The sequence below is a fragment of the Neoarius graeffei genome, chromosome 12 (assembly GCF_027579695.1).
Source record: "Neoarius graeffei isolate fNeoGra1 chromosome 12, fNeoGra1.pri, whole genome shotgun sequence".
NCBI lineage: Eukaryota > Metazoa > Chordata > Actinopteri > Siluriformes > Ariidae > Neoarius > Neoarius graeffei.
The window spans coordinates 6,027,295-6,054,633 of record NC_083580.1 but is presented as its reverse complement, the minus strand read 5'-3'; the positions used below and the strand labels follow the sequence as shown (position 1 = coordinate 6,054,633).

General features: G+C 43.4%; 1 protein-coding gene across 1 annotated transcript; it reads left to right on the top strand.

Moving 5' to 3' along the window:
- The first annotated feature begins 2,533 nt into the window (after positions 1–2,533).
- On the top strand, positions 2,534–26,849 carry smad7 (SMAD family member 7). The gene is made up of 4 exons (XM_060935417.1): positions 2,534–3,796; positions 5,192–5,245; positions 11,668–11,739; positions 25,888–26,849. The coding sequence occupies exons 1-4, from the start codon at positions 3,322–3,324 to the stop codon at positions 26,418–26,420; spliced, it is 1,134 nt and encodes a 377-aa protein (XP_060791400.1). The 5' UTR covers positions 2,534–3,321; the 3' UTR covers positions 26,421–26,849.
- Positions 26,850–27,339: the final 490 nt, after the last annotated feature.

Genomic DNA, 27,339 nt, shown 5'->3' with positions numbered 1-27,339 from the left:
TATGCTGTTTTTGATTTCTTATTGTTGGCGTTAAAAATATTTTTTTTACATTGTAAAACAAACAAAAAAGTCATGTGTAAAATAAAACGTGCACTCCATGTAAGAAAATCAAAAATAAAGTGAAAATAATTGTTAAAAAATTAACCAATTTATTTTTAGTTTTAATTTATGCTGTTTTTGATTTATTATTGTTGCCGTTAAAAATTAATTTTTACGTTGTAAAACAAACAAAAAAGTCACATGTAAATAAAACGCACTCCATGTAAAAAAGAAAATAAAGAATAAATAATTAAAGGAGTGAAAATAATTGTTAAAAAAATCATGTTACATATGAAAAGTTTCATGTAAAAATAATCATGTGGACAAAAAAAAACGTGAAAATGAATACACATGGATTCGATGTGAAAAATTAACATCATGGGGGGAAAGTTATACACGAATACTACAAGTGAAATGAAAAAAAAATCACATGTGACACATGAGATGTTAAGTGTCGAAGAACCAAATGATGTGGTTGTTCATGTGATGTGACGTTTACGAGATTTTCAATCAGAGGGATTTGAGCTTGTGGATAACGTGGAGCTGACAAAACGTTCATAGTAACAGACGAGCTACAGTCAGTCGTACGGGGCCCCAAAAGTCCCCAAAGGTCTGATCCTGATAAATCAAGAGAACTTAAATAACTTGTGTGGACAAAATAAAAAATTTACTCATGCATGCTCTATATATAAAGATATAGATATATGACAGATTGTGTAGGTTGTAGGTTTTCATGACTCAGGGGAAGTCACTGGAAAAGTTGTTTAAAGTGTTTGAGAGGCGAAATAAAAACTACACACTTTTTCCATCTCGTCCAACCATCAGAACACCAGAAACAAAGTTCATGCTGAAAGTCTCTTATTATACAATCAATGGCTCTTTTAATCATGACCGACTCTCCATGACAGGATTATTTACTCCCACACATGACTCCAGCTGCTTTATATAAGCGCTTTATGACCGTGTTTATATCCTATTGGTATTAAATTCGACAAAATAATGCTTGAAGGCGTGTGTGGTGATTTCACATGCACCTCACTGGATGCTGTTTAGTGCTCAGGATGATTTACTGCCTGTTCCAGTGCAGGCCTTAAAAAGACGGGCGGAATGACCAGGAGCTTTTCTTCACCACGCAAAAAAATGGCGACATGACACACACAAGTGACCCTGAACATGTTCCAGTGACCTGTGAGTCTGGGGTTGGGGAGAGATGTCAGGAGGAGAGAGAGAGAGAGAGGTGGTGGTGGTGTGTAGCAGTGAGTGTGTTCACCAGATGGGGGCAGCAGTTCATGCGCTCTGTGCTTTACTACAAAACCGAGGCAAAAACTAAATAAAATTAAATATATAAGGGTTTCTTGAGGGGAAACACCCCCCTCCCCCCCCCCCCCCCACACACACGTGTTGTGGAAAATATGAGGGTACAGTTTGCTATTTTATGACTCGTGCCAGCATGATAATGGGTTTTATTTATGTATGTATGTAATAAAGATGTGCAATATTATGCATTGTTCTAATCTGTAGTTTTCTATTATATAAACATTAATTATACCATGATTAGTTTTTATCTATCTATCTATCTATCTATCTATCTATCTATCTTAAAATATTTGGATGTGCAATGTTGTGCATTATTCTAATCAATAGTTTTCTATTATATAAACATAAATTGTACCATGATCTATCTATCTATCTATCTATCTATCTATCTATCTATCTATCTATCTATCTATCTATCTAATAATATTAGGATGTGCAGTGTTATGCATTATGCCAATCTGTAGTTTTCTATTATAGTAACATTCATTATACCATAGTTAGTTAGTTAGTTAGTTAGTGGTCAATGTATGGTTTTCTATTATACAAACACATTGTACCTTAGTTTATCTATCTATCTATCTATCTATCTATCTATCTAAAATATTGGGATGTGCAATGTTGTGCATTATTCTAATCAATAGTTTTCTATTATATAAACATCAATTGTACCATGATTAGTTTATCTATCTATCTATCTATCTATCTATCTATCTATCTATCTATCTATCTATCTATCTATCTATCTATCGTGATAATAGCACAGTCCAGATAATCCACCCAGACAGAGTAACCTTTGTCCTGTGTGATTGAGGCATATTTATGGTTCTAATGTATTCCTTGTATCAGTGACCACTCAACAACAACAACAAGTTCTTGTCAGTGGAACCCGCATGAGGTTTATGAGTAAAGCTCAGCTCTGCGGCTCCACAGCACACTGTCTCTCTTTTGCATAATCACCGCGGCCACTTATCGCCGATAACTTTTGAAACTTTACTGGAATGTAACCTTTAAAACCCGATGTCGCCGCTTGTGAGCTACTTGATCTCCTGTTTGCGCAACACGATCGCTTTTTTTTTCTTAAGCGACAGGGTGTCTAGACAACCACGTGACCGGTTGGGGAGGGAGGGAGGGGGGTGAGAGAGGGGGGCGCCAATGCCCACTGGAGGGAGGGAGACAGAGAGAGAGAGGGAGAGAGAGAGAGAAGGCGCTCGAGCTCGTCTCTTCACTCCCGGTTCCTGAAGCGCGCGCACCGCACCGCACCGCACCGTCTCTCCTCCCGCGGCTCGGAAACTTCACGCGCGCCGCTTTTCATTCTTCCTGCTGGTTTTGTTACATTTTCAGGATAAATCTGAAACTCTGACCGGAAGACAGCTGACATTGTATCATTACTGTTTGTTTTAACCCCCCAGCGTTTTCATTCGGGTTGATTATTTTCCTCTTTTTTACTGCCCCGAAGCTTTTTTTTTTTTTTTTTTTTTTAATTCTGAACATTTTAGTTTCCCTGAGACATGCTGGAGCTTCCAGACTCCAGCCCTGAGTCTTGGCCCGGACTGTGCTGGTGGAGGAGAAGGGAAAGGCGCACGGGGAGCAGCTGTTAGGGTCGAAGCCCAGGATCCGGGATGGTGTGTGGATTTACAGCGCGCGGACCCCGGCGCCACTTCACTGTCTAACGGAAGCTGTTTTATTATTTATCAGTGGCGTTAATATTATTCCTGGTATCTCCTGGAGGGTGTAGGATCAGGGCAGGGTGGTATAGCGGGGTGTTTATCTGCTGCTTAGTTTGTTGGGTGAGAAACCGAATTTAAAAGACTGGCGTATGGTACAGATTGTCTTTGCTGCTCCCAGCTTTTGCACCGTCTCTCGGACTGCGCGGCGCCGCCTGGCCTCGGATCCCGGGACCTACTTCATGATTTGCGGACGCCATGCTCGCTCTTTAGCCGGGAGACCCTCTGCTCGTCGTCGCGCATGTTCAGGACCAGACGGTCGGGGCTCGTCCGGCGACTCTGGAGAAGCCGCGCGCCCGTCGACGGCGACGGGGAGGAAGCGGCGGCGGACACCGGGACGCACGGCGCGGGAGGAAGCGGAAGAGGAAACGGAAGCTTGTGCATGGGCAAAGCGACCAAGGCCGCCGGTGGCGCGAGCGCAGAGGCCGAACTGAAGGCGCTCACGCACTCGGTGCTCAAGAAGATCAAAGAGAAACAGCTGGAGGTGCTGCTGCAGGCCGTGGAGTCCAAGGGCGGAGCGCGCAGCCCGTGCCTCATGCTGCCCGGCCGTGTGGACGCGTACTCGCTCCCGCTGCTGCTCTTTAAGGTTTTCCGCTGGCCAGATCTCCGACACTGGTCCCAGTTAAAGCGGTTACCGTGCTGTGAATCCTACGGGAAGATCAACCCGGAGCTCGTGTGCTGCAACCCGCACCATATGAGCCGCCTGTGCGAGCCCGGTAAGGAAGACCTGCAGCTCTGGATGCGCTCTCACACACACTCTCACACACACTCTTTATTATATCCAAATAATACTAATAATAATCATCATCATCATCATCATCATCATCAAGAAGCTACCTACTGAAAAATCCACTATGAACAGAAACCAGCTGCCCAAACTGGTAGACCATGTCCCTAAACAGCTACTGGTAGAAAAGACACAACGCTTATTGATCAGTTTAATCAAGTTACAGCCTCAACAAGCTGGAAAATAATTTCCCATGTGATACACTGAGAAGAGAGATCATCATGAACATCATTCCGACCTGGAACACCTTCCTTCACGTCCTACACTTTGACAACTCACGCATTTACCTCAAAAACACCTCAAGATAAACGGACACCCCTCGAACCGCTTTCTCTCGCACCCCACACTGGTCCTGACTGACCCCAAAACGCTTCACTTTCCTCTCTCTTTCACTTGCACGTGGATCTGAAATGAAAGACCTGAGTAAACCCAGCAGCTAACCCCGACACCACCGTTCGCACCTCATGGCTAAGCCTATATTTTCTATAACCACGCTTATTACCGTGTTATAAACGTCCATGACAGTGTACGTAGCGTCAAGGCGACGTGATGACGTGTAAAAGTCACCATAAGCTCTGAGGATGTCGTAACTGTGTATGTAAACCAACCTCACCACCTCGCCTTATTTATAGCCTATAGACAGAATTTAGCAACGGAATGTCCTTCGTGGCGCTCGAACGTGAAGACAGAAACAGGACGTCCTGAGGGTTTGGAGAAGATGCTGTTTTTTAGAATGAATAATAAATAAACAGCTGATGTATGTGGAATAAATGTATTATGCAGTATAAATATTGTACGGTATATAACTTATGATTATTACCACATTTACCATACGGTGCAATGATTTCAGTTCTAAACTTTTTTTTTTCCTCAAAAGTTCACCTTAAACTTTTCCAAGCAGGAAATTGAGTCTATCAGTGTGTTATTCCGGGCAGTTAAGGGTTTATTCCTTAACACTTGGCCCTCTGTGTGTGTACGGACATCGATTAATGTTCAACTGGTCTGAAGGCCCTGGTTTTGGCAGTCACATGCTCGGTTTTCTCTGTCTGTCTGTCTGTCTGTCTGTCTGTCTCTCTCTCTCTCTCTCTCAGTCTGGCGCCGGGCGGCTCTGTGTTTATCTACGCACTTCACTTGTGCACTATCAGGGCAGATCTCCCCTCCTTCAGCCCCCAGCACACTCTCTTCTCTCTCTCTTCTCTCTCTCTCCATCAGACAAACAGGGTTTTTTTTCCACCCTAAAAGAATGCCAACTGTTATCATGAGGTTCTATCTAACCCTGCTTGTTTCTCATGGTCTTCTTTTCCACTTTTCCCCCCCTCTTTAGAATCCCCTCCTCCTCCGTACTCACGATATCCAGTGGACTTACTGAAGTCACCCGGTAAGTTATTTATTTCTTTCAGCTTTGGAACAATATGTGCTGTGTGTTCTCGTCCTCGGGATTGCTCAAGTCAAGCCAGTCTAGACATCAACAACGAAGAAGTACTGCACATTGTTCTCTGGACCGTATATTATATGATAATATATGATAAGTACTTGATATGTTATGTAGGTTGTATTCTATGTTGTTGTTGTGAAGCTGATTTTTTTTTTTAAGAAATTTGTACGATCCGATTCGATGTCGTAGAAACGAAGTCTTAGGAAAAGCTCTGAAAGTTAACTCCGCCCCTAATCTTAACCGTCGTAACTTTTCGAATCATCTCGTAGCTGTAGCTGGTTTATTTGCTACGTGCTTTCATCTGCTGACGACAATCCGAGCCGAATGCTTGCGAGTTCAACAAATAGTCATATACAATGACTGTCAGTACATTTTTAAGTGACGGACGCTCCTCACGTTCATCACGCGCCTTGTAGCTCTGGGTGAAAACCTCCATTAGATGTGAACTTCATCGTAAAAAGAAACTCTGGAAGGTTTTTTTGTTTGTGTTTTTTTTTTTTAAGATTCCACTCTTTTTGTCCATCCTGGGATTCAAACTCACAACCTTCTGGGTGCAAGCTGAGCCACAGAACCATATAGTTTTCCATGTTTTTCTGTAACACGCTGTAAATTTTTTTTTCCATGCACTGTTTGGACCCGTTTTGCCTGATAAAGAAAGATCACGTAGCTTTTGCGTTTACATTTGTAAATATTTTCCTTGTTTCTTATATTATAAGAGAGGCAAGAATGCGCGTGTGTGTGTGTGTGTGTAATACGATGCAAATTCTCAGCGATGTGTTTTGATTTACGATGGACAGAAAGCAGTGGCTCTGCCAGTCGTCTGTAATAGAATGGCGCGAGGCCAAGGCCTAAACCCTCTCTGACCCGGCACCAGAGCAGGTGGGGCGGGGGCGGGGTGTTATGGGGGGGCGTTGCGGTGCGTCTGCACACACGTTTGGCGGCTCTGATAAAGACTAACGGCTCCATCAGGGAGGGAGAGCCGGGGGGAGGGGGGTGAACCAGTTAGAGGAAAGCGGAAATGTGGATCTCACTGGGGAAGGCTGAGAGATCTGCGGAGCCATGTTTTATCTGCTGAATTAATCTGAGGGTTTGGGAGCGTCTGCACACAGCTTCCCCTCGTTCTCTCTCTCTCTCTCTCTCTCTCTCTCTCTCTCTCTCTCTCTCTCAGCTTCGTCCTGTCGCTCTCTTTGTGCTGAGGGATGTGTTCATTCGCAGCTTTTGGTGCTGATTGAACACGATCTCAGATCAGAGACGCTCACCATCCAAAGCGAAGTGACGCGAGATCACCTCTGTCCACGTGCACGAGATTTTGAAAAATATTTCGTTTCACTTTCGAACACAAAAAGCGACACGGAGACAAGAAACGATACACGCTGTCTATGATCTGTATTACAGTAAATTTCTAATCAAATACTTCTTACAAGCAAGTAACATTAGAACGAATAACACACCCCGAGATTGCTATTCTAGGAAACTAATCAACAGCAGTAGCGCAAAAGCAAAGCTCCATTACCAGTCTGAAGTTGTTGATTTTCCTGTAAAGCACATCCTGAAGTTTTTATTCTTCTTATACTACAGCGAGAATCCTACTATAATTGTCGGGGGAGGGGTAATTTAAGAAAATGCATAACACTTCACGCTTTTTATCCGATTATAGTTACATTTTATGTTGTTGAACGTCCCTGAAACACATTTCGCAGCTCATCATCTTCCTCAACAAGTCCACCCTCTCTCTCTCTCTTTCTTTCTTCTAAAACGTTACAGCTTCGTCTTCAACTTCTGACTCTAACACTGGAGACTCCTTCCCTTCCTTCATAAATGCGAAACAAAATAAAAGTCTCCACAATTACGTTTGTTTCATTCGTTTATGTCGATTTAAAACGTACGCTTCGTCCGACAGCCTCCGTCCAATCAGAAATGACAACGTTAGTGAATAACAAGCGCTCTTTTTATTTTATTATTGTTCCTGGAACAAAAAAAGTGTTTCAGCTCCTGAAACTCCTCCATCAGTCGCTGTGTGATTCTTTTATTAAAAAACACAGTGATGTTCAGAGTTTATATAAAAAGGTGTGTAATTATTTGGCGTCTGCGTCATTCACTTCAGCATGACTCATAACTTTACTGAACCAGATTTTTAGGTTTGGGAGTGTGTGTGTGCGCGCACATGTGTTAAATGAGAGGACGGAGAAAACCTCAGTTTGATGAGGAAACCTATTTAACAGACTGGTCCTTTAACTGAGAGCGCGAGCTGGAAGAGAGAGTCTCTCTCAGTGATCATGCAGAGAGGAAGTCATTTGTCGCCCCAGCTGTGTTTCTATGAAGACACGTGTGTGTGTGTGTGTGTGTGTGTGTGTGTGTGTCCTAGAGCCAGTGATATTAATAGGACAAAAGAGGCCAACTGTGCTTCATTTATTCGAGCTGCCTCTTTTGTTACCGCTTTGTCTTCCTCGTCACTGACCCAAGACACACTCTCATACGACTCTTCTGCCCTTCTGCTCTTCTCTCACGCACACACACACACACACTTGCACAAACACACACCTTTCGCAGACGAGAGTAGAAGAACAGTTTGTTTATCCTGCTTGTTTGCATATCAATCTGAGCTGCAATCAAACGCAAACAAGAGAGAGAGAGAGAGAGAGCGACAGAGACAGAGAGAGAGACAGAGAGAGAAAGCAAGAGAGAGACAGAGAGAGAGAGAGATAGACAGACAGAGAGAGAGAGACAGAGAGAAAGAGAGAGAGCGAGAGAGAGGGAGAAACAGAGAAGAAGAAGAAGAAGAAGAAACCTTTATTTGTCACATGCACACTTCAAGCACAGTGAAATTCATCCTCTGCATTTAACCCATCTGAAGCAGTGAACACACGCACACACTCAGAGCAGTGGGCAGCCACACCCGAGCGCCCAGGGAGAGAGAGAGAGACAGACAGACAGAGAGCACGAGAGAGAGAGACAGAAAAAGAGAGAAGGAGAGACAGAGAGCGTGAGAGAGAGACAGAAAAAGAGAGACAGAGAGTGAGAGACAGACAGACAGAGAGAGAGAGAGAAATAGGAGGAGTGCGCACTACAGTACACATGTGACATGGAAGATGAAAATGTGACCAGATTCCTCTCGGTGTGGTGAGAGAGAAGAAAACAGCAGTGAGTGAGCTCTGTATAGTGCTCAGGTCAGGGAGCAGGAGCGAGTGCCACGTCATGGGCATACACACACACACACACACACACACACACACACACACACACACACACACTATTAAGAACACCTCATCATTTTGCTTTCGCCTACATCTTCTCAAATCTTTGATCGCCAAAGTCTCGTCGATCTCCGAGGATTAAACATGAATCGTTTCAGCGCAGCAAAATCCAAGCAAGCTTCAAAGAGAGAGAGAGAGTTCGCTCCTCCACACGCCACACTTTATGTCCTGGAACGCAGATCAGAAGGGAGAATTTTTTGGGGAAGAAAAGCGAGATGATGATGATGATGATGATGATAATATAAAACTTTACCTTTCTGGTCATGAAAAACAAATGTAGACATATCATGATAAACTTCATCAGTATTTTTAGTTCATTTTTTACTGTCATTTTAATTGATATATATTTAATTAATATATTTTAATATATATATATGGTGGTGTAGTGGTTAGCGCTGTCGCCTCACAGCAAGAAGGTCCTGGGTTCGAGCCCCGTGGCCGGCGAAGGCCTTTCTGTGCGGAGTTTGCATGTTCTCCCCGTGTCCGCGTGGGTTTCCTCCGGGTGCTCCGGTTTCCCCCACAGTCCAAAGACATGCAGGTTAGGTTAACTGGTGACTCTAAATTGAGCGTAGGTGTGAATGTGAGTGTGAATGGTTGTCTGTGTCTATGTGTCAGCCCTGTGATGACCTGGCGTCTTGTCCAGGGTGTACCCCGCCTTTCGCCCGTAGTCAGCTGGGATAGGCTCCAGCTTGCCTGCCACCCCTGGATATTTTATATATATTTTAATTTATTTCAGTATGCATATATATATATATATATATATATATATATATATATATATATATATATATATATTATGTTAATCAAAATATTAAAAAAATATATTTTTATTCATTTAATTTGAATTTATTGTTAAATATTTTCTGGTATTTAAAAAAAATCCCATAAATATCAAATATATAAAAATATCTTTAGCAATTTTTAATAATATCTTTTAAAATAACGCATTTTTAAAATATTTTTTGCCTCATCATATGATATAAATATTGTGATAAATTGCACCACACTCCGTTTCATACATCAGCGCTTTTAAATCCGCCGACCCCACTGTGACTGACATGAGAACGTGACTGAAGGTAAAATCTTATTTTTCTGTTTTTTTTATATATATATATATATTAATAATCTCAGCTCGCGCCAGGTTTTCAGATATTTCCCTGTTTTTGAAATATATTTGTTATAACTGTGTAGTAAATAATAATACATTATATAGAATACGTAAATAATACATTATAAACAATATAAAGGAGAGATCTGAGAGATATCGGTACTGTATCGAGTTTTTAAATGTAAAAAGGACTCATGTTGGTGCGTCCGTGGTTAGTCTGAAAGCTGCTGTAATTAAACGTCAGCTTGTTTTTCTGCCCTTAAAATGAGTCATGGAGTGTTTGAAGTTCTCTCGCTCATCCTTGCGCTCTCTCTCGCACTCTCTGTGGTCAGTGAGTAAGGCTCAGTTTTGGCCTTGCATCTCGTTAGCTTGACCACAGCTTGACTAGACGATCACCGGTTCTTAAAGAGAAAGCGGAACAGCAGGACCGTGTGCACGCTCTCGCCATCATCATCATCATCATCATCATCACGTCTGAGTATCAAATAGATCAAATATAAAGTCATGTCAAGCTGGAGGACCCCCTTTAACTTCAGACCATTAACTTATAACACAGTTGCTTGACAGCCGGGGCATCTGATTGGCTGGCTGGGCTGGTGGGCGGGTCCAGTGGTGCTTATATTCTCTGAATGGAATGTATAATTACCCGCACCTCGGATCGCTATGGATACCTCAGAAAGTCCTGTTCTGAGCTGTTTAGTTCAAAACACACACACACACACACACACACACACACACACACACACACACACACACACACACACACACACACAGAGTTCCCTGTCTGCTGGCATGCCATTTAGAAAATTTACTGTACACAGCTTTCAAGGCTGAGGCCATTTCCTGTCTCCTTCATTGTTTTTGGCTTGATGGAGTGTATCCTGCTAAACTGTATATTCCTATCACAGCTAGAGCACACATACTGACACACACACACACACACACACACACACACACACACACACACACACAACTCCAGTTGCCTTTGGCTTTTTGTTGTCTTTTTTTCTTTGTTTTTGTTTGTTTTTTGAGACCTTATTTCCAGCATCAAGAAAAACAACGTGAAAACGCAAAACCTCTGGAAGTTTCCTTCATTTCTTTCAAACATGGCCGCCTTGAATTATCGCCCTGAAAAAAACACAACAGTCTAACGACAGCGCGATATTCCACACTTTTCCGAGAGCGTTGCGTATTTCGTTTCTCAGTCTCACTGCGGTTACATGTAGCTGATTTGACGTTGATTTTAGTGCTGTCAAAAATGTCGCGTTATTATCGCGTTAACTTGACTCAATTTTAACGGTGATAATTTTTTTATCGTGAGATTAACGCTCTGTGACATGATGTAGGTTTTTCATAAGCTTTTGAAACTGCCAGGAACTTGGAACAGAGACTTTGCTTAGAAAAACGATAGCAGCTAGACTGTAATGCCACGCCCCGCACAGCCAGAGTCCTCTGCCCTCCCCCGAAAGAACCAGCGCGGGCAGGGCGCGCTAGCCCCGCGCCTCGGGACAAAGAGCCACGGTGCTCGGCTTAGGTTTCGTTTTCCCATCGGCGGCTCCAGCCCGACTTTGCAGTGGCTGTGACAAGACGTGTTATGCTCTGCAATAAAAAAAAAAAACATTGGTACAAAGCAAGCCCATTCACTTTTTTATGCTGATAAGAGAATTACAATGGTTTTTCATGTGACAAAAATGTGCGATTAAATTGCGATTAATCGCGAGTTAACTATGACAGTCGCGACATTAATCGCGATTAAATATTTTAATCGCTTGACAGCACTAGTTTATTTTTTGTCGCACCGTCTCCTCGTTCAATCGCTGGCGTTTGTGAACGGTCCATCAAATCGTTTCATATCTTTGTGAAAGTGTCTTGTGAATATCGCTCAATCCCTGAAGGCTGCAAGATCTGATAGTTTTTGAGGCGTTGCGGTGTTCGAGCCTTTATTCTGTGCTGTATGTTTGTATTTGATTGACCTTTCACTCGACTCGCTCTTCTTTGTGCAGATTCTCCAGACTCTATGCCTGCTTCCACTGAAACTGGGGGAACGATACATTCAGCCCCTGTGGGGTTTTCAGGTAAGGACGTACATGTGATACACCCCCCCCTTCTCTTTTTCTCTTTCTGTCTTTATCTCCTGTTCCTTCGGTTCCTGTCCTTCATTTTGCATCTGCTTTAACGGCCACCGTGATCTCGCTACGAGAGTCGTAAACGTTAAGCCCTATCTTTCCGTCCCACTGATTAAAACTGTCTGATTACCGTATTTTCTGGACTATCAGATGCTTTGTGTGTTTGTTTAGAAATCGTACCATGGAATTTGGTGGCGTGTTTACAGTTATCGTTAGACATGCGACGTCTTATTATCCTTATTCTTACAGTCTGTATTTTTGTTTCAGCCTCAGTTCGAACAGCTGCTTATTATCAATATTTCCCGAACCTGTAGTCGTAGCCGAACGAATACAGAGTGTTTACGAGAGGCGCTGGGAGGCAGAGCGACTGAGGAGGGTGAGGGGGTGAAACAGTGAAGGAGAGAAGGGGAGGCAGGGTAAGAGAGATGGATCGAGAGAGTTGGTCTGGTCTCTGCCTGCTTTATTCATACAGATGTTTCTCATTAGTGAGACTTTAAAGCTTTTTTTTTTAAACTTGATGGTGGGTGTGCGCTGCTCTGCCCTGCTCTCTGTCTCAGCTCTTAACTCGCAGTGTGTGTGTAGATCAGGTCTGAGATAGGAGCATAACTTCTCTGCAAAGGAAAAAAAAAAAGTGGAGCGTAAATACAGAGCTTTAAAACCCCTGGGCTTCATGGTAGAAGTGTGGGTTGATAGGTGTGTGTGTGTGTGTGATGAACATGCTGGATTATGTTGCCTGTGTTGGAGCTGCTCTGCTCCCCTTCACTGGCCTCTTGTGTGCCCCGCCGTTTGTTTTACCTCTCTTTTGTGTGTGTGTGTGTGTGTGTGTGTGTGGAGGACGAGGATGAAAAGCTTGCCGCCAGTGTGCCGACAGCAGCGTGCAGTGCAAACAAAACCTGCTAACATCGTTCCTCCTTCCCGTCTCCACTCCTCTCACATTTTATATCCACTACCCACTGTGAATTTGTGGAGTAGAAGGGAACTAAGCCCATCTTTCATCACCTCTCCTCCTCCTCCTCGTCCTCCTCATCTTTCTCTTTCACTCCAACCCTCGTCCACTTTTTCACTGGCCCTCCTCCCTCGCTTTGCCTCCTGGTTTTGGGTCAGTTGGATGAATAAAGCTCAGTGAGAGGGAGGGAAACAGGGAAGGCAGGGCCTCTGGAGCTGGAGAGTTGATTTCTCTGGCAGAGGAAGACGAGTACGATCCCTCGGGGGCTTTACACAAAAGAGGCTCGTTCCTCCCGAACACTCTGCTCTGACCTCCTGGCCCTCTCACGCCAGCCTTTGCTGCATCCAAAACGTGAATACATGAGTGATTAGGACAGAGAAAGGGAGCGATTTAACCCTTTCAGACCTGAATTGCAGCCTACATTTAAAAACCGGAATATTGAAATGTTGGTGCGGAAAAGTGATGATACTATAAGACACGGCATTGACTACGAAATTTCCAAAATCAGTTCTTTCAAGGCTGAATCTATGGTCTGACAAGGAAGCGGGCATTTTGTTGGCAGTCGTGTCAGGAGCTATATAGCTAATGCTAATGCCAGGCTTGTAGTACTTGAGTCCAGGACTTGGACTCGAGTCTGACTCATGCCCTAATTTTAAGGACTCGTGACTTGGACTTGAGCACTGATGACTCGGACTCGTAAATTGGAGACGAGGACTCTGATTTTTTTCTTTATTTTTTTTGTAGCATGCCATAATAATTTGGCATAAGATAATTTTATCTACATTAATTTTTATACTAATTTCGTGCAAGAGAATGCACATTCACCTGTTCATACGTCATGTTCAGGAACAAACTAACGTCAATGGCGCTAAAATGCCTGGAGAGAACACCTCTAGGATTGTCCACTTTGTTTATACAGACTTCTCGTGCAGTGGGAAAAAATGCACTGCTGTGTGTTCCATATGTAGAAGAACTATCGAGGAGACGACGGGGAGAACTTCAATCGTCATTTGGCGAGACTCCACCCAGAGAAGGAAGTGACACGCTATGTTCATTGTTCTGTTGATGGTGGGCGGGGCTTGCTAAGCGATGAACTAGCTTTTTATCTGTAGCCTGTTAACTAAAACGGGGCGTTCGAGCAGTAACGTTAGTCCAGCAAAGTAGCAGAGACGCTTTCACATAAAGGCAGCAACAGCCGCCGTCAAATGGTGCGGTTGGAGTCTTGTTCTCGGACTCGACTCGAAATGCTCTCGAATGACTCAGACTTGAACACTGGGGACTCGAGACTTGTCACGGACTCGAGGTTTAGTGACTCGACTACAACACTGGCTAATGCTAGCAAATTGTCCATTAAGCAAATACCCTCTCCGAACAAACAGATTGCGTGTGAATGTGCTTGATGATTATTACGTCTTTGTTCTGTGTGGATTTGGCTTCAGATGGTAAAATATCAAGAGCTTGAAATGAGCGAGGGGAAAAATTCAAGTTTGCTTTGGCTTTCCTGCAAAGTTTGTCGCTTTTGAGTCTTTGCTTCCAGACCCTTGATCATCTCATCGCAGCCAAAAGTACAACTTGTATATTTAAGTTACTGGTTATTAAAAAAAGGCTTGCTGGGCCCTTAAACCAGAACCGTAATGGAAAAATGGAATCTGTCATCACTCTGGACACCACAAACAAAGATGGTGATCTATAACAAACAAAGAAAGTCGATCTGTACAAAGCATAGAGTGAGCAATGAAGCGGGGAGCAAGACAAACTATCAGTTCTTTCTTTAAATTCGTGCAGGAGTTTGATGTTAAAAGGGAAGACCAGTGGAACTTGCTGGTTAGCCCTACAGCGTTAGCCCAGACTCGGTTCAAAGCCTTGCTCGAAACTGTTACACCGGACACATGTGGATTCTTAATCTACAACACAGTAAATGCTGAGTTTCTTCTGGAGAAGTTTTGTTTTGTTCTCACTCTGCCTTGAATCCCACGGTGCTCCTGAACAAACACAGAGTGTTACTGCATTTTGCTGAGGCGTTCGTTTGCACCGGCGAGAGTGAGAGTGAGAGAGAGAGACACTTTGGTATGTTCAGAGAGAGGTCGTGTTGCAGGTCTAGTGGAAAATCTGAGCCGAATCGAAAGCAGGACTGGCGTCCTGCTTCTCCTGTGCAGTAAATAAGTTGTGTGTGTGTGTGTGTGGGGGGGGGGGGGGGTAAATAGGCAGCTGTGTAGCTGTCTGCTTGACTGATGGATGAAAAAGCTTTCATGACCATCAGACCAGGCATGTGGGGTGCGGAGCTGAGAGAAAAACGTATTTCTACGATTTCCTGATAACCTTTTCTAAAGATCATTTCATTGATTTCAGAAGTAAACAAGGTAGAACAAGACGGTTCTGTTGTCTCCTTATTGTCCTTGCTTCTTAGATCTCAGAGCACCGTGTGTGTGCTAGCGTGTGTTTGTGTGTCTAAGCCTGAGCGGGATTACTGGACGAGCTAGCTCAGTGTGTATTGTTTGTCCTGGAAAGCTGGGGTTTATTAAGAGTTAGCCTCAATCCGACAGCCACCAACAGACATGCTCACTGGGCTGGAGGCCAAGAGAGAGAGAGATGGATAGATGGAGAGACAGAGAGATATGAAGTGAAGGACTTGCTTAAGCTTTTGGCTCTTGCTTCTGGAATTCAGTTACTCTTTTTTCCTCACCTTGTTTTTTTTTTTTCTTTTTCTCTTGGACTCTTTCATTGATGTTACCATGTCTACAATTTGGACTGGATGATTAAAGGTTTCGCAAGAATCTACTTTGAGTGGTTTGACCTGATTAAATGTTTGCGTTTGCAAGGGTTATAGATTTATGGAAGTCGAAAAGGGTCAAAAAGGATTGCTTGAGAATTGAGGTAACAAACTGATGAGGCTTTTAGCTATATTATAGATCGGCACATATAACATTGGACTAACCTGAGGAATGTTGGTCAAAAGACAACATAAAACATGTGACGTCAGATAACGGACCGGTAACAGGGAGCAGTAAGAACGACACGGAAACAATCATCGTTCCTCTAGTTTCACGTCAGTTTCAATTTTCCTTTCAGAACGTATGCTGGCTAATGTTGATATATTGCTGTATTGATGTTGTTTAGCTGTGTAGCAACGTGACCGCTATCTTAGCAATATTTGTCGTATGAAAGACGAATTTTCATCACAGATTTTAAAACGTTATTATGTCCACAATGTTATGAAAAACTTTTATAAGTACCTCAGGCAAACCATGGTGATGAGGTGGACATGGTTAAGTGTATTATCGTCGTTGCTATTGGATACCGAAATATATAATATTGTGGCTATGTTATAGGTAAATGTGTCAAAACCGTAAACGATTAATCAACGGTATATTAATATGGTGGATTAACATTGAACTAAATTGAGTTTTCATGAAGTATGACATTAGAATTATGGTAGTATCATGATTCAAAGGTTGATAACCATGGATACCGTGAAGTAGCGTAGAAAACGGTGATTTTTCAAGATAATGAGACGGAAAGAAAGAAGGTTGTAGTTATTTGTAGACTGTAGGTTTGGCTAGTTTTGCTGGGGTTTGGTTAAAGGTGTGTGAGAGACAGGAAATCATTCTAAGGGTGTGTGTGTATAAGCAGGATGAAGGTAAGCAACTGGGTTTAAAGATATTATCGATGGCATGTGTGTGTGTGAACCGTGCAAGAGTGCAGTGAAAGGTGAGAGCAGGGGGGCCGGTAAACTCCAAGCTCCCCACACACACACACACACACACACACACACTTCCTCTGCACGGCTAAATTTACTCCGAGGGGTCTCATTAAGCAGCGCTACAGCAAACTGATCCAGGAACAGCCTGATTACATGCTGCCCAGGGTTACAGGGTTTCCAGCTGATCCAGAAACACCTTCCTGCTCTCACACGTCTCAGATTCCTCCTCGGTCTCTGTAGACTGTAGAGAGACTTTTGGTATGAGGGCGAGTATGAGCTACATGGACCTGGAGCGAGGGGGGGGGGGACCCAAAAAACGAGGCACTTCAGAAACCTGCTCCTTCATTCCTTCGGTTGTTTGGGTTAGCCAAGGAGGAAAGGGCAGCACAGGAAATGACATCATTCCTTGGAGGAAAAAGCACAGGCTCTTTTTGGGCAGGGCCCTTTTGGTGGCCTCTGTGAAACGGAAAGAAAGCGTTTAGAGAGAAAGGATACAAAGCGACGCTGGAAGGAGAGTTTTTTAAGGAGCGACACTTGAAGAAAGAGAGGCGTCTCTCTAATTTCAGAGGCTCGGTGCCGCTTTTCTGCTCTGAGGCAAGGCCTCTTTCATTACTGCCCACTTCCTCCCTCAGCACTGCAGCCAAGCTCTGTGTGTGTGTGTGTGTGTGTGTGTGTGTGTGTTGCACTGGGGTTTTGGCTGGCTGCTGCTCGCCTCGTGTCATTATGCTGCCCTCGAACGGTCCAGCAGGAGAGAGAGAGAAAGAGAGAGATGGAAGGAATGAGAAAGGGCCATTAAAAGGGAGGAGAAAAGCCACTACTGAGAGAAGACTTTTTGAACCACCGAGTTCTTTTTAACTGTGAGTGCATTCGTGCGGAGACGACAGATTCAGCCCTCAGGAAACGGATCTGACCGCCCGGCCGCAATCCCAATAACATTCGTCCCTCACTCATCCCTCAGTTTACACAGTGTGTACAGAGCAAGATGCCTGGCTTTTTTTTTCTTCCCCCTGTCGCCTCCGAGACGTCGGCTTTTCACTTTATACGTCGTCCACTCATACTGATCACATTCCTCGAGTGTGCGCGCGAGTGTGGGTGTCGTTTTCTTTCATCGAAAAATAAATAAATAAAAATCACCAAAAACATGCTCGCACAAGCTTTACATGGAAAAAGAGACCGTTTTCAGGGAGGCGGTATTGTGGTCACCATGACAACCAGGCAAAGTCTGATGTTGAAATAAGACCCGAGTGAAGAAAATTCTACATTGTTAGGTCGAGCGAGTACGTTGTCAATGCTAACGCTAACGCTAGGGGTTAACCTTAAACGTTAAGATGCTTTGAGCATCTTGTACCTCATCATCATCATCAATCTTCAGTGATGAGTCGCTGCGTTTACTCGCTGGAAGGTTTTGCCCTCTAATACGCTGTGAAAGACAGAAAAAGCTTCTAAATGTCTAAAATGTTTATTATTTTTACACCCCGAATTAATACCACATCTGGATTTTAAACAGCACCGACTCCATCATGGCGTTGGTCGAAAAGGTCGAGCTAAACGCTGTTGTGTATTAATCCGCCCCTTTTATTCATCTGAGCACTGATTGGCTTGGCTGCGACTTCCTTTAAGGCTTCACACACACACACACACCCATGTGCACAGGTCTCCAGGCTGTCTGGTGTCTCTCTCCTCCACTGATGGAGAATAAGTGGTTGTGGTTGCACACATTATAATTAATAGTCGTCATTTCGAAGAGAAGGAAAGAGAAAGAAAAGAAAGCAAAGCCACAACAATGTAAGTGTCTCCACTAGACTGGTGTGACTGATTGTCAGATGCCGTCCCCACACACACACACACACAAGTGTGCATACTCAGTTCCCACGGCGATTGCTAACATCCTGGACTCGGAACAATGGTGCTGGTTGTTCTGGTGTGTGTGTGTGTGTGTGTGTGTGATGCTCTCTCTGATGGACAGCAGGCAGCGAAGAGCAAAGATTGATGACATCACTGATTGTTTATATTCAAGTGTGTGTGGCACCATGAGGACATTCTGTAAATGCGAGTGTTGCCCAACACCATAAAAGCGTTTTATTACTCTCGGCCCAGTCATGATTGCATCACAGACCTTTGAACCCTGGTTTGTGATGTCAGTTGTCACGTGTCCACAACTCGATACACACTTCACTTCTCTTCACTTCACCTCACACTCACAACATTTTCACAATACACACTCGTCATACTTACTGCTCGAGCTGTTCAGTTCAATGAAGGGAGAAAATAAAATCCTAGCAACCCCCCCCCCCCCCCCCCCCCCCCCACACACACACACACACACACAATAGAGGAAGAGGTGAAGTATTTCCTGTGTGTCGAAGCCTTTTCCTGTTTTGTGTGTTTCAGTCCCGTGTGCATCCTTCATCGTCGCTCTTATGTAATGTCCCTTTCCTAATTAGCGATTTCCTTTATTGACTTGTTTCCCTCTGTGAAGTCAGTCTCTCACACACACACACACACACACACACACACTGAATGAGAGAGAGATCTATAAAATAAAGCTCGTGAAAGTCCTATTAATACTTGTGGCCCTATTTATTGTGTTTTTTGAATTAATTATTTTTAATCTCGGGCGGCACGGTGGTGTAGTGGTTAGCGCTGTCGCCTCACAGCAAGAAGGTCCTGGGTTCGAGCCCCGTGGCCGGCGAGGGCCTTTCTGTGCGGAGTTTGCATGTTCTCCCCGTGTCCGCGTGGGTTTCCTCCGGGTGCTCCGGTTTCCCCCACAGTCCAAAGACATGCAGGTTAGGTTAACTGGTGACTCTAAATTGAGCGTAGGTGTGAATGTGAGTGTGAATGGTTGTCTGTGTCTATGTGTCAGCCCTGTGATGACCTGGCGACTTGTCCAGGGTGTACCCCGCCTTTCGCCCGTAGTCAGCTGGGATAGGCTCCAGCTTGCCTGCGACCCTGTAGATAATGAGATGAGATGCAAAAAATTGCCTGAAATTTTGCCTTCGTCTTCATGATCATGGTTTTGGATTACGTTTCCATAGTCACAGCTTCCACAGGGACAGGTACTGTATGAACGTGTGCACGTTTACAGAAGGAGTCTCCGGGCTCAGCGGTAACGGTTCGACTCTACGACGGCGTCGCGACAAGAGTTTACGCTCTGCAGATTCTCTGTCACGTGACCAGCTGCACTTTGGTCTTAGTAACGTTTAGAGAAAGAATAACGAGAGGCTGCAGAGGGGACGAGTGTTTATCGCTGTGATAACGAAAGTGAGAGCAGGAACCGACGTGTTTCACAGAGGTTTTATCAACACGACGTAAAATATAACAATAAATGGGAAAAAAGTATGCCGTGTCCTGATTTACAGCAGTAGAAGAAGAATAAAACACTTACATGCTGTTATAGGAAAATAATCAACAATGTGGATGTGTGTGTGTGTGTGTGTGTTATGGTCAGAGACAAGTAGAACAAAAGCGACCCCCACTGACCTCTGACCCCTTCATCCAGCACCTCCCCCTACACACACACACACACACAGAAACTGTCACTTCTACTCGCCAGACTGTGTTTAATCAATAAGCACAGCTTGTGTGTGTGTGTGTGTGTGTGTGTGTAGTTATCAAGAGTTTGTGGAGTCAGACAGAACTAATCATTAACTTTTCCAGACTGCACACTGTCTCCAGTCTCATGTTAATCAGCAGCTTCCAACCCCCTCTGTCTCTCTGTCTGTCTGTCTTTGTCTCTCTCTCTCTCTTTCTGTCTGTCTGTCTCTTTCTGTCTGTTTCTCTCTCTTTGTCTGTCTGTCTGTCTCTCTCTCTCTCTACCTGTATGTCTCTCTCTATAGCAAAATGTTGTCACTTTGTGGACTTTAAAAAGGTTAAAAAGTTTGTGTACTTGAATCTCCTTGTGTGTGTGTGTGTGTGTTCACGCTGAGTTGTGGAATATTCAGGAGGGGAGACAGACAGACAGACAGACAGACAGACGGAGGGAGAGATGGTTGGGGGGAGGGAGGGAGGTTTTTTTTTTTGTTATTCAGAACAACAGACATGTGGAAGGAGCACCGGGTCTAGAAGCTACAAAAGAGACAGAGCAGGACAAGGAGCATCAACAAAGTGTGTGTGTGTGTGTGTGTGTGTGTGTGTGTGTGTGTGGCGTCGTGGTGCCTGTAGACCCGGTGGCCCCGGTGTCAACCCAAGTGACACGGTGACAGCCAGGCGCAAAGAGCCTCCCAAAATAGAATCTGCAATATGAGGACACACACACACACACGGAATTACCTGTTCACACACATATCGGTGTCTTTTTTTTCCATGCTAAGGCTATTTATTTTATTAATAAAATAAATAAATGTTAAGTAATTAAAATTAAATGTCATTAATATCCAAAAGCATTAATTATTTACAAGAAATAAATTACAAAATGAAAAAAAAAAACTTTGGAAAACCATCAGAAAATGTCAAGAATATTTTATTTTTCAAAAATGTACATGAACTCATATGAATTCCAGATGTTTGCTTCTGGATTTTAATCACTGACACAGTTTTATTTATTTTTCATTTTGTTTTAGTTTCTACTACTAGAACATCGAACGTCTCGATTTGAAACCCTGGTTGTGACGGAGTCCCATAATGCACTGCAGGTTTGCGTGTGTTTACTTTAACGTTCAAATGCTGGAGGAATAAAATAAAGGACGATGAAATATGATTAGCCGATTAGCAAAAACATGCTGTGAAGTTTCTAGCGATGGAAGAAGCTAATAATCTGAACCGCTGATGTACGCGACACTCAGACTCTTCGATTCTTGTGCTACGTGCTTGGCTTCGAGCGTTAGCGGGCTAGCTTTGTATCCTAAATGATCAACATGGCTGACAGTGTGTGTGTGTGTGTGTGTGTGTACAGACTTTTCTAAGTGTGTGTTGTATAAGAAGTTGAGTGTTATCCTGTAAAAGGACACTAAGCTGGCTGATGAATGCTTTAGGCTGTGTGTGAGAGAGAGAGAGAGAGAGAGAGAGAGAGATAAATATCACAGTGGTTTCAGGCTGTGATGACAAGCCCAGACAGGCAGCTATATAATGACCCCAGACGCCACGTCTCCCTCTCTTCCTCCCTCTCTCTGTCTCTGTGCAATAACAAACAGCAGGGTGTCCCAATGCCCACGCTCGAGCTGACACACGCGGGGTTGGGAAAAGAGAGAAAGAAATTAGAGAGACACTTTAGGAAGCATTTATAATGCACCAGGGAGAATAGTTTCGTCCATGTCGTCCCTTCTTTCTTTCTTTCTTTCTTTCTTTTCTTTCTTTCTTTCTTTCTTTCTTTCTCTCTCTCTCTCTCTCTCTCTCTCTCTCTCTCCTAATGAAGGCCGGGGATGGTGTAATGACAGAGGCCGTCAGTGATAAAGTACCAGTGCCTGATCACAGCCAAATTACTGCCTGTGCTCTCCCTCCTCTCAGATGAAAGGAAGCGAACGAGGGAGGGAGCGAAGAAAAAGAGCCCAAATGAAACAGGGATGCTGGGAGTTCCATTCCTCCTTTTTGATTTTTTTTTGTGCACTCCGTCTCAGGTCATCCAGCCAGACTATATTCAATTTCAATTCAGTTTTGTTCTTATAAAATTTTTTCCAACCTCCAACTAAGAAAAGGAAAAAAAAAAGTTTCTGAACACGGAAATTCCTCCTCACTTGAACTTTGTTCAAGTGACCCCACACTGTGAACAAAGTAGCGCTTCTTGTTTTGCGTTCTTGCGTCGAAGAAAACGTAATTCACGAGTTTCCGAAGTCAAATGCAGCGAAAGTTCAAGAGAAAGTCAGAGAACAAGTGTTTATAGCTGCTATAACATACCTGCTGCTACATACATACATACATAACTATAAATGGATAAAAATTTCGTGTACATCAACGGCCCATTCTGTAATTGCGGGTACATTTCAAGGGTTGGCTTGGTCAGTCATCGTCAACTCTGTTATCGTCGAACTGGCCGATCCATTCACAGACGATAACAGAGTTGACACTTCCCTCCATTTCGTGTCTTAACTCCACATGCTAACCTCAGACTAGCTCCCACACGGCATGTATAAAAACAGAACGTTATGGATTTTAATCGTATTACTGTAAAAAAAAAAGAATGAGAGATTCACTCCAATATCACAATAACAGATTTGACGAATAATTAATTTACTGTTGGTGTAAAATCCTCAACATTTTGTTCACATTAATAGGAGAAGAAACAGAACATACCTCGCTGCCTTTCGGAAGTTTCCCGCCAGTGGACGTGACATCACTCGGTGCGGGTGTCATGCGCGTTATTAAAAGTCTTGGTGAATTTTATGCGGTTTTATAACGGAGTTAACAGAGTTGACAAGAACATTCGGATGGATACATTTTTAATTACTGAAATTTCACATAATACAGAAAATAGACTTTCTACCGTATGCAGCTGATTGTATAACCGTTAATAGAATAAGCCCCCAAAAAACAGACTGTTAGACTGAATCACTTCCTGTTTATTCGAGTTGGATGGATGAATCAGGAGTCGAAGACAACCGATAATGTCGGGGGACGGGTGGGGTGGGAGTCAATTAGTTCATGTTTTAAGGATAAATTGGATCTAAAATGCACATCAAGTGTCGCTATTGGTGAAAGTGTGTCATAATTTGCATTATTGTTCAAAACTGATTCAATAAAGATTTCGTTTGTGGAAAATAACAAAAGGTATATCTCGGAGACGCGAAATGTACCCCGAATTCTAGAATGACCCATATATATATATATATATAAACTGTAAAAGGAGCCAGAACTGGTTTGAGGAAGTTGCTGTGCAGAACTAGCGCAGAAAGTAAAGTAAGAAGAAAGAAAAGACTCCGTCTGTTTATTCCCCCCTCCTGTGCTTTCCCGTTGGCTTGTTGCTGCTTGGAGCCAGAGTTCTGTGGGATTGAGATATGGACAGACGGAGAGAGACAGAGAGAGAGAGAGAGAGGCTTGAGGCCATGTTAAGGGGTGAGGAAACTGGAGCCGGCGTGGCTCTGATAGTTTTTTCCCCTCGACTCTGCTCAGGGAAATCCACAAGAAGTGAGCTGTGTGTGTGTGTGTGGTGGGGGTGTTATGGGGTAGAAAACGCTGCTGCTGAAACCAATGTGCCACAAATGCTAAGACACATTCCTCCATCGACTCTGTTCAGTGTTTCAGCCGAACACACACTCTCCTGTATTAAAGGAATACTCTGGAGTTTTCTCGTTCTAAAGAATTCGACAGATTTGACCTTCATTTGAAAAGAATTGATCCAAAACTGTTCAAACGGACGTCTGGGGCGGGGTGCTGAACTCACTGAACAAAAACTCACTCAGAACTATCGAGTCGTGAATTTTAACCTGGACGTGTTTGTGAACTCGCTGGCCTTTAATTCAAATTTGTGGCTGAAACCTGCAAAACGTTGAGGAAAGCGCAACTCGACGATACGTTTGTTTATTATTGTGATATTGTTTTGTTTAGCTTTCGCAGGCGGGTTGGAAAACATTTTCCGGAGGAATTTGCGTTAAACGTTCGTGTATTCAAAATGTTTATTGACCAAACCCTTACTGAGACTTCGATAACGAGTGAGTTTGGAGCGTTGATAAAACGAAATCAGAGAGGTCGATGTCATTCCAGTGCATTCCTGATATTTCGCAAGCCGTTTTCACTCCTGAACGCGGTTTTTACGCCACACAGCTACACACGGGAGACGAGCAGCACATCCAGTGTAAACACGTCTTGATGACGGCTCGCACATCTCCCAGTTCCTCGACACGCATTCCTGACATTCCTGCAGCGTTTCCTCCCTGACGCTGAAATCAAGGATCCGAGGGATGTTTGGCACTGGCCCGGAATCCGGTCCCGGGGGCGAGGGGCTGGGATCGCCTGTGGTTTCTTGGATTCAGATTCGGATACGGCATGCGCTTGCGTGTGTGTGAGGAGTGTGTCGATGGTGGAATCCGTTCTATCTTGGTGTCAAGATTACACACGTCGTTCTTCTTCTTCTTTCTATTTTCGGGCGGGACGATATGATATTATCGTGATTTGCGATACATTTGATCATGAGACACTTTTCGGAGAATATCACAGAGAACATGAGGACCCTGTCAGACTAAACGGTGCTCAGCTGTACCTTTCCTTGTTGCTGGGATCGAACCCAGTCGCTCTTTCACCTGGAAATGTCGTACCTTAAAAAGATTCATGGTAAATTTCTTGTTGAGCTTTATTCAGAAGACTGATGTCATACAGTATGATTTTCAGTCAGGCTCTGGAAAAGTTTAAAAAAAAAATATATATATATATATATATATATATATAATTAGTAAGATCTCATTCATCTCATCTCATTATCTCTAGCCGCTTTATCCTTCTACAGGGTCGCAGGCAAGCTGGAGCCTATCCCAGCTGACTACGGGCGAAAGGCGGGGTACACCCTGGACAAGTCGCCAAGTCATCACAGGGCTGACACATAGACACAGACAACCATTCACACTCACATTCACACCTACGCTCAATTTAGAGTCACCAGTTAACCTAACCTGCATGTCTTTGGACTGTGGGGGAAACCGGAGCACCCGGAGGAAACCCACGCGGACACGGGGAGAACATGCAAACTCCGCACAGAAAGGCCCTCGCCGGCCACGGGGCTCGAAACCAGGACCTTCTTGCTGTGAGGCGACAGCGCTAACCACTACACCACCGTGCCGCCCCAATTAGTAAGATGTTTTAATAAATAATATGATAAAAAGAACATGATAATGACAATAAATAACAATAATGTTAATGAAATAAATATTAAAAAAATAGTTAAAAATTTTAAAAAAGAACAAAGCCTAATTATTTACTATTTTTATTTCTATACTATTTTAATATTTATTATTTTTTTATATTTATTTTATTAACATATATATTGACATATCAGATAGATAGATAGATAGATAGATAGATAGATAGATAGATAGATAGATAGATAGATAGATCATTGTATCATGATTACGGTTTATGAGTAAAAGCTTTAAAGATGCACTGAAAATGGGACATGCTTAATGGTACCGTCGGCAACAAGCATCAGTACCGTTTAGTACCCTTTTTCTGAGCGTGTACACTGATGTACACTGGATGTTTTCCTTATTATTTCCTTTTTATTACATGTTTTGTTTTCAATAAACCTTTCTCATTACTGCGGCTCAAAAGAGATCCGAAATCATAACGATATGACAGTTTCACATTTATCCAGCAGTTTCACACTGACTCGCTAACTGCTATTCTGTGGTTAGCATTCAGGTCTCCTCCCTTCCTCTCTCTGTGTATCTCTCTGTGTCTTTGTATATCTGTCACGCTTTCATTTGCTTCAGCTCTTGTGGTTCGGTTTACTTTTATTCAACTGCTATATCACTTCCACATTTGAGTCCAGTCACTAATCCCTGCTTGCCTTTGTGTGTGTGTGTATGTATAGATTCCCAAGGTCTTCAGGAGTGTGGCGAGCACTGGTGCGTGGTGGCGTACTGGGAGGAGAAGACGCGCGTCGGCCGCCTCTATTCGGTCCGCGAGCCATCGCTGGACATCTTCTACGACCTACCTCAGGGCACGGGCTTCTGCCTGGGCCAGCTGTGCTCGGAAAGCCGCAGCGCACTCGTGCACATGGTGCGGCCCAAAATCGGCTACGGCATCCAGCTGAGCCGCGAGGCCGACGGCGTGTGGGTGTACAACCGCAGCCGATACCCCATCTTCATCAAATCAGCCACGCTGGACGACCCTTCATCACGATCTCTGCTCGTGCACAAGGTTTTCCCCGGGTTCTCCATCAAAGCCTTCGACTATGAGAAGGCCAAGAGCCTACAGAGACCCAACGACCACGAGTTCAGCCATCAGCCGCGCGCCGGATTCACCGTGCAGATCAGCTTCGTCAAGGGCTGGGGTCAGTGCTACACCAGACAGTTCATCAGCAGCTGCCCCTGCTGGCTCGAACTCATCTTCAATAACCGATAGCCACAAGCCACACCCACTCCCCCTTCCTCAGTCACCATGGACACGGACTGGCCCTGACCTCGTTTGGGACTATTTGCTATTTTCTTTTCTTTTTTTTTTCTCTTTTTGTTTTTTCTTTTTTGTGACAGAGTGAGGAAAAAAAGTTCTCCAGAAGATTTTACAAGAGAAGAAAGAAAGAAAAAAGAAAGAAAGGAAAACCCATGCCGGGTTTTTATTAAAGACTTTAAAAGATTTAATTAAGTGAAATAAAAGTTCAAATGTATTGTTATATATAAATATATTATTACTTGTAAATATGAAGACGTTTTATATGCATCGTTATTTATGTATTGTGCAGTGTGTTGATAGAAATAGAAAAGATGCACTTTGCTTAATATAAATGCACACAGGAGAAATGCCAAAATTAAAAAAAGTAACAAATCTAATTTATTTCTGTGTTTGTGTGTTTTGATTCATGGAAAACTCTGTTGCATATTATAATATATTCATTCCACTGGATATGAGCAGTCGCGCGCTCTGATTGGCTACTCTACTACTAGGATATCAGCTCATATACCGTGAGTAGAGAAAAACAATGGCAGAGCGCATCAAGTCAGATATATCACTTTGTTCTCAAGTTTTTAAAAGAAACAGAAATAGCTAAAAGAATATAGGGTTTTTTCCACCCCAGTATCTCCTGTTCCACACTCCAGCCCAGTTGGTGGCAGTAATGCACCTTTAAGTTGGTTTGCCAACCACAAAAAAAACCCTAAAGAAGAAGAAAAACAAAATGGCGGAGCGTGTTACTGAACCAAGAAGGAAAAAAAAACTCTACTCGAAAACAAAATATGGAATGAAAGTATCTGATGGTAAGAACGTATTTTTTTAATTTTTCAAGAATTATTATCGCATTTTTCACAAATCGCTCCTGTCATTTTGC